The 8,296-nt window shown below is 38.8% G+C and overlaps 1 protein-coding gene and 1 long non-coding RNA gene across 11 annotated transcripts in view; both read left to right on the forward strand.

Annotated features, from left to right (window-relative positions):
• Positions 1-6,607, forward strand: part of LpR2 (Lipophorin receptor 2) — a 36,468-nt gene extending 29,861 nt beyond the window's left edge. For 7 of the 10 annotated variants that reach the window (XM_017178515.2, XM_017178552.2, XM_017178492.2 and 4 more), the window contains 3 exons: positions 3,492-3,628; positions 3,703-3,849; positions 5,188-6,607. In XM_017178515.2, coding sequence (XP_017034004.1) covers positions 3,492-3,628; positions 3,703-3,849; positions 5,188-5,229 — 326 coding nt within the window. In that variant the 3' untranslated portion in view covers positions 5,230-6,607. Of the gene's footprint in view, positions 1-3,491; positions 3,629-3,702; positions 3,928-5,187 lie in introns of those variants that run through there. The other 3 variants (XM_017178507.3, XM_017178543.3, XM_017178500.2) reach the window with 2 other exon arrangements.
• An 850-nt stretch (positions 6,608-7,457) lies between these two features.
• On the forward strand, positions 7,458-8,054 carry LOC138928831 (uncharacterized). Its single transcript, XR_011445232.1, has 2 exons — positions 7,458-7,653; positions 7,731-8,054. It is a non-coding gene; the product is annotated as an uncharacterized lncRNA (long non-coding RNA).
• The last annotated feature ends 242 nt before the right edge of the window (positions 8,055-8,296 follow it).

Below are 8,296 nucleotides of genomic sequence, written 5' to 3' on the forward strand. Positions count from 1 at the left end.
GCTATCATCATCCTCCAGCAAATTGGCACTGTCAACACCTCAAACTGTCGACATTCGGTCTGCCGGCTTTGGAGCAAAATAAATTACCCCCATCTAGCCGGCGTGGTTTATCCCAAAAAATATGCAATACCACAAAACCATTTCTCCCATTTTTCCCCATTTTCTGCCATTTTCCAATGTGTGTATTTGTGTGTGTCCCGTATCGTTGTTGCTATTGATTTAAATTAGAACTTCCTGTGTGCGTGGCCTGTACGCCTCTTCTAAATGCCGTATCATTATTTTTAATAAACACAAATTTAGCCGCCTCCCGGCAGACAGACAGACATACTTTGATCAATCGAAATGCCAAATTGAACGGTCCTCCATTATTGAAAACGAGAATGAAAAGCGGCAAAAGATATTTCGCGTTGGCAACCGAATTGGAGCTGGAATAAATAAAGCTAATAAAGGGTATATGGTCTGGTTCCTTGGGCAGCAGGAAGACATTTGAATATTTTTTTAACAAGAAATAAATCTTGTCTTTGATGGCAGAGTCCTATAAATTTTAACAAAATTGTATTGTAATTATAAGACAGACAAAGTTTAGTTAAGTGCCCCCAAAGCCAAATTGGAATAACAATTAAACCAGCCTTGGTGTGGCTTCGCAATTGTGAGATATAAAAACCCTCAACTTTATGAGATTTTATTTTAAAATCCCTGCCATTTTTTGTCCTTATCCTCTCCTATTTGCTCCTTCGGCTTAGAACTGAATGCTTAAATACACGTTGTCATGCCTACGATGGAATAAAATCAAGTTCGCTGCGAAAGCTTACTAAGAAGCCCGTACAATTGTGCCTAATTACGTCAGTTTAAAGAAGTCATAGTGGCGGAATCGAGGGTTTGAAGGTCGCTTGGCAGAGGGTGTACTTTGCGTGGAAAAAGCTAATCAGCTCAGGGACTCACGGTCGGACTTGAACTGCAACACATTTGTGGCAGAATAATGACGACAACGACGAGGGCTTAAGCCATGGCAAAGGAGAACGAGCAAGAAAAGTTTGCAGAAGCTGAGCCAAGTAAATAACTATAAACTAGTTAAGGACTATTTCAATTAGATGGCCAAGCCCTGCCAATGATGATGACGACGACGACGACGGCCGGCATAACTGCAATTTCAATTAGCGGTTTGCGCTACTTTTTCCATGACCAGCTTTGGCCACTTCAAATTGCTTAATTAAGCGCAGGCAAAGTTTCGCAAATACCCCTGAGAGAGGGGCAGAGACACTCACCGAAACACAAGGCGGGGAAATGGCAGTTGGACAGACCGAGACCTCAATAACCATAAACTTTGAGCCGTCGAAGTAACGACTGCGTTTTTAATAGCCAACCACATAAAATGAAGCTCAGGGCGGTGGAGGGAAATGCGGGGAAAATGGCGGGAAAATACAGAGAAAAACTGGGTGAACAGCTGCTGTTTCTACTCTAGCTCCTTGCAGCATTTTATGACTTTCATTTGCCTGCAGTTCGGTCAGTCCGGGGCCATTGTTACTGTCCGCCTCTAACTTTACTGCATATTGCCTTCGATGTGAAGACAGAGCAGGAACGGGCGAGCCAGACATGGCAGCAAAGCCGCCATTTTGTTTATTTGCATGCCACACCATTTTTGACTTGCTCTCTCTTCTTATTTTTTGTTGCATAAAAGTTTTAAACTTTTTTTTTTTTTGCGGTTTATCTAATCTGTTTACATCCCCTCCTCATGCTCTCCATGGCAAAATGAACCCAAAACAGGTGACGGAACATATTTTATGCGTTTTTATTTCATTTCGGGAAGGAAAATTGTGGCACGGCAGCCATTTTGTCGTTCTTTTTATGGCACTTCCGTTTGGCCGGGAATCGAGAGGAGTGGCAGAGCCGAAAGCACCTGCTATGCGTTATCCCGAGTTGGAGTTTCCAAATAAATATGAAAACACATGTGCTGGATTATACAAATGGGCGATGAGGCATAACTCTGCAGTATGTGTGCGTGAGTGAAGCACGGAAATTGCATTTTGTATAGATTAGGAGGGCGCAATAATATATGACATTTATAGGCAAGCATAAAACTTGCCAGAAGAGCAGGAGTGGTATCTAAGTGTACCGAAGAGCAAGCATAAAACTTGCCAGAAGAGCAGGAGTAGTATCTAAGTGTACCGAAGAGAAAATGGAAATGTTGGGAAGCAGTTTTTGTGGAAAAATAAATGCAATTTCCCCAACATTAAGCCGTAAAATAAAAATTTATAAAATAGTAAAATATATATATTTTTCTCTCTGAAAAATACTTAAGTTTTACTGAGGTGAAAGGATGTTTATAATATTCTTTCTACTCTACCCAAATCCAAAGCCAATAAAATAATTATTAAGCTGCCAGAAAAAAAAAAGTTTCAAAATATAAAAAACAGCATCTGGCTTATCCTGGCCTATCATCTCCCTTAAAAAGAGCAAAAAATCATAAACAAGGGCTAAATCGGGCAATTAATATGCCACAGCAACGTGCAACTTTTCAGCGACTTGCCCTGCCATTTGACTGTCTGTTAATGCTGCTTAAATAAATTTGCAGCATCTTAACGCGCCTACGTCGAGGCATTTCGAGGAATCGATGCCGACCAGCTGTTGCCTGCTATCAACTTTTAATGATAATTCCCTGCCACATGCTCGTCCCACTCCCCCTTCTGGTCGGCCGTAGAGCAAAAATTAATAACAACAATAAAAGGCGGGGAAATTTTTGGTGGAAAGAGGAGGATTTCGAAAGTGGGAAAAACTTGAGGGCGCGCGTTAAATGCTCGGCTTCATATCCTTTGCCGGGCGAACGCGCGCTCTCCTCCTGCTTCAGGTCTTAACTTTGTGCGTTTTTTCTGCTGTTGAACAAATTCTAAACGGAAAAATATGAAAACGAATTATGATGACAGCGGAAAAATCCTACAACTTCCTGCCACGACAACAGCAAAGGGCAACGCCAAATAAAAGCGCACCGAGTCAGTGACAGTAAAGCCAAGGGAAACCCAAAAGCGGAAACATTCGCCACGGGATGTAGTCATCGCTGGGGACTCGCTCTTCCTTTTTTTTCTGCTTTTTGCCCGTCGAAAGACAACATTTTAATTATATTTTGTCATAGGAATTATGAAATTACAGGACTTGGGGGGAAGTGAAGATGAAAATCTGTATTTTGGGGGAAAGTTTATTTTTGTAATTGATTTTTTTTATAGAAAGGCAAGGTTTTAAGGAGATTAATAGAAGGCTGAGCTATAGTTTTGGGAATTTTAAAGGAATTATTCTGTTTTTTGAAAAGGAAGTATTACGCTATCGTATTAATATCCTTTAAATTAACTTTATGTCTTAACAACTAACTGGATTCTGGGACTTACTTACTTCATTTCTTATCAAAAACACATCTCTCCTAATATTTGTCTAGTTGTTATTTATTATTATATATTTTTACTAAATATAAAAATATTTCTTTTACTTATTTTTGCAAATAGTTGGAGGAAAAGCCGGCAGCAATGGCACCCACACAACCAATAAGACCAATAACTCTGCCCAGAACTCAGAGCAGGACTATGGCCAAATAGCCATGATTGTGATAGCATCTCTAACGTCCGCCGCTCTTGTGGTTTGCGTAAGTATTCATTGAATTCATTGTTGAATGCCATTTCAAATTTAATTAAAATATATATTTATTTGATTATGCAGATTCTTGTGGTCACGTACAGACGGTGCACGCGGGCGGTCAACTCGATGAACTTTGAGAATCCGGTGTATCACAAGACCACGGAGGATCACTTCAGTCTGCAGAAGAACGGGACGCCGCAGATGTATGCCACTGCCATGGAGGAGGAGGTAAGCGGGTCAGCCCCTCCGATGGCTACGAATCCGAATGATTTTAGCTACGTGAGGTTCTAGGCGCTAGCTGCTAAGTTAATGTTGTATATAGATGGCCAAGTGTATGCGTATCATAGCTGTATCCTAGGCTAAGTTAAGTTGATCCAAATAGCTGATAGATCAGATTTAAGCGAGTCCTAAAAACATTGTTGTGACAGAGTCTCGTCCCTCGAGACTGGTGACTCTTATATATATTTAATCGAAATTCGTTTATCCAACTATTTCATTTGAATTTTAAATGCCGCGAGCGAAACGAAACGAAACCACGGTCCCAATTTAGTCATTAAAACCGGTAAGTTGTGGTCGCAGAACAAATATTAGAGCATTATTATTAGCATATTATATTACATCGGTGTGTTGTTGGGCTCCTCCTGTGTACAATTTAATTATTATTTTATTATTTTATTGCTTTATGATTTAATTTAGCATTGAGTTAAGCATTCAGTGTGCTCTTTGAGTTCACAATCGACAGCTGCCCGTGGGTATCGCTAATTGCAGAGCTGCAAATGCAATCAAAACATGCATATCAATTGGCCAATTAACTAAAAGGCCAATTAAATGGCGTCAGTGGAGCGTTAAAATGTCCCACATTCCGCCCAGCTGCCTCACTAAGCCATAAAGTGTCTCAGAGAATGGCAGAATATATGGCATTTTAGTGAAACATTTCAATTAAATTACGTTTCTCTTTTTTACCTTGCCTCTGCGGCAGCTGCCTTGTTGTCAGTTTTAATTAAAGCGGTTGGTTGATTAATAAACAAAAAAATATGACAACCAAGAATGGATAATTATAATAATAATAATTATGCGAAATTAAACAAAGTGGCATTCAGAGAGATTTTCTGTTTCGGTTGCCACAGAGCAACCAATAAATAACAACATCATTTGCATATAAGCAAGCGAACTCGTTGCGCCCCAAATCCGTGCCGCAGGCTTAGCGGTTGGTCGTTTTCATTACGGTTTATAATTAAATATCCTCGTTTAGAAAATTGCTAACCAAATCTCTTTTTTATTGGTATTTTGCGGCTTATTTTCTATTTGATTATTTAACATACCGAAAATTACCTTTGCTCTGAACTATTATTGTTTTTTGGGTAGTTGGATTATCTTTACTCTTTAAATATTTAATTTTGACTTTAAAATTACTTTATTAAAATTATTTCTATGGCAGACTTCTGCATTTTAATAACTTATCTCTGTAATTTTTTAGTTCTATATTATTTTTTTTTTATTTTATTTATTATCATTATTTACTCGACCTAAACTAACCCAAATTTATATTCTTCTAACCCCCTGTAGCATAGTAAACCCCTCGTTGAGTCGGGCACCGAGTGTGTGTAATGTCCTGCCAAAGGTCCTCCCAAATGCATATCCAACACCGGGTAGACACCGAAGAAGAACTACTGAGCATCTCCTACTAGTAATTCCTTTAGACCAAGGCACCAAAATAAAAAACAAGAAAAACTCAACTAAAAATGAAAGTCTAAGCAACAAATACTTTCATTTAGCAGTAAGAAATGAAGAATGCCAAAAACAAAATAGAAAAGACAAGAACGAAAACAGCATAGGGGAAAAGTAAAGAAAATACTCAACAAATTCAATTTGTTGCCTAGTTTAAAATTTAATTTAAATGTAACAATACTAAACACACATACACACACATATATATATATGAACACTTACACGAATACGCATACACACACACAGTCACACGCCCATAAACTAATAACAACGCAAAACTTTTCTAGGCGCAACGTTTTAACATCAACTAGCGTCGAAAGACACACGCACACCAGTCACATACCTCACCCATACTCACGCCCACACCACCCACAGACACACACACCCACACACAAGCCCAGAAGAACTCAGAGAAGGAACGAAGGAGCCAGGACACGGAGCAAGGAGTGCAACTTTCCTTTCACGTCCATGAAATCAATTGTAAAAAGTTAAGACATTTCGTTGAAGTTTTGCTACAGAAAGAGACATTTTGTGAAATCAAAAAAAGAGAATGGAAAAAAATATATTAGCTAAACGGAAACTGTTTATAGGCCTAACTATTATTGAGACTAGTAATTAAACCCGTTTTGTTATGGAACAAATAATAAAATCAGTTATTATCTTGAACGGAACGATTTAAGTAACATTTTTAGCACCAATTTGGATTAATTTTTAGCCAAATATTTGAACAGAAACATCTTTGTAAATACGTAGAAAATAAAACTAAAAAACAAAACTTAAACATTTAGAACAAATTTACAAAAAGTCTACAAAATATAAAAACAGTTTTAAAGTATTTGAAAATGTATCTAATTAACACATATTTGCTCCGTTTTTTCGTTCTTGGGTATTCAAAAAAAAACAATTTGCTGTGATCAGTTTAAAAGCATTAAATCATTTAATTTGTAGTAACTTTAATATTCTTCTCATTTATTTAGTGTATAAACAAGCTTTCAAATATTTTTATTTATTTACAAAAAACATAATGTAATGTGTATTGGCAAAAAACAATTTGGTTCCTGTAAAATGTATTTGGATTTAGGCATGCCTAAATGCTTTCTAAAAAAAAACAAAACGAAACATTAGCTAAATATATTTGGTATGTGTGAAAAGTTTATTAAAAGCAAATTATAATATTAAAACAATTAATAATGAATATTGTAAATTAAAGTTCATTCAAAAAGAAAAATAAATTGGAATTGTAAAACATGGAAAGAAATGTGTCTTAAGAATTTGGTTTGGTAAACTTATTTTTTAAGCAGCATCTCAATTAATTTTCATCAATCAATTTCATCTCCACCATCAGGTTATCAATCAATGGCCTATGTTGAGCTCATCTCAAATATCACTGCAATGATAATCTATTCACACACCCGACCCCATACAAGGCAACACCGAGAAGCTAATCGGGTTTACACATTGAGTCTGATTGCCTGAACTTAATAGCCCCAACGCCAGCACAATTTTGACTTTTGTTGGCTGGCACAACACACAGAGAGAGCGAGATGTATAGACACGCAGCCATGAATTATTAAATGCTAATGGACAACTACGCCAATTATTTCACATGAGAGGGCATCAATACGTAATGAGCTTCGTCCGGTGGTCCATCGATGAACATTTCGGGCAAAGTTTGAGGCACCTAGTGAACAGATTGAACAGTCACTAATGGCCACACACATACACTCATACACAGTCAGACCAGTATGTGGGGGGCTTTGGGCGGATAACAGTTAAATCGCCTGTCTAAGCATCGCCCAGGTTTTAATTTCGTCCCAATTCCGGAATCCCAGATCCGGATATTGAGCCCACGCATTTAACGGCAACTCCAACTTTTGTTCGGACCTAATTTATGGCTGCGAATTATCAGCCAACGCAGCGATTTTCGGCGAATAAATAAGATTTTTATGCCTTTCGGTGGTGTCTTTAATGTTATAATTTATGTAGCGCGCGCCTGGAGGCAGGCAACATTATTTTTGTTTATTGCTTGCAGGACAGCTGGCTGTCAGCGACATATCCTGGCAGCTTGGCTTGGCGTATTGTAAGCGAATTTCGACAGCCGTAGTAGGCATCGATTTGAATCGATTATCCGAGGCGACACACGTTTGCCATGAAAATAAAATTGTAAATAAAAGGCGACGGTAACGGTGACGGCAACACATTTGACACACGGCACCGATAACTTTTTCAATTTAGATATGATCCCGAAAGTATGTGCTGCGGAACTGCTCGGATAATCCCCAAGCCCCAAGTGCCAGGTGCGAGGTGAGGCGAAGCGAGGCGAGTCTGCTCCATTCCATTAGCAATATGCGGCCAAATGGCAAAACACTGTCCCTCACCAGTATCCCGCAGCTCCTCCCTACACGAACTAAGTAAGAGCTACGAGAAAGGGGTGGAAAAGCCCCACCCCACGCTTTTTGCACATAAAGGCGCAGGGAATAAGCGACTGCCTGTGTGTGTATGGAGGATGAAAATCTGCAATTCAGCCGGAACATAGCATACATTTTGTCGTTTTGCCAGCCGCAGGCGGCCACCAAACAAAAACCCCCCCAAACAAAAAGTCGTACTACTACTACACATTGCAAAAAAAAGAAAATTTGCCAGCAAAAGCAAGTCAATTTACATTGATTTTTGGTTTTAAATAGATTTTTAAATATATTGACAGATCTTACTAAGGTAACTTTTGTTAAAGGTTTTTTAACTCTTTTGTTTCAAGTTCATTTTTTCTTCCTGTGCATTACCCAAAAGCCAATGAGACGCAGCAGCTGGGCAAAAGAAATAGAACGAGGAAATGTGGCCAAAATTGTGTGTGGCTCGAAGGGACGAAAAAAGGGTCCTGGTTGGTTTTGGGCGGAATGCATCCGAGCATCAACTCGTTGCGACTCCTGATGCAGGAAACATGGCTGTC

The sequence above is a fragment of the Drosophila kikkawai genome, chromosome 3R, assembly GCF_030179895.1.
Source record: "Drosophila kikkawai strain 14028-0561.14 chromosome 3R, DkikHiC1v2, whole genome shotgun sequence".
In the NCBI taxonomy this organism is placed as follows: Eukaryota; Metazoa; Arthropoda; class Insecta; order Diptera; family Drosophilidae; genus Drosophila; species Drosophila kikkawai.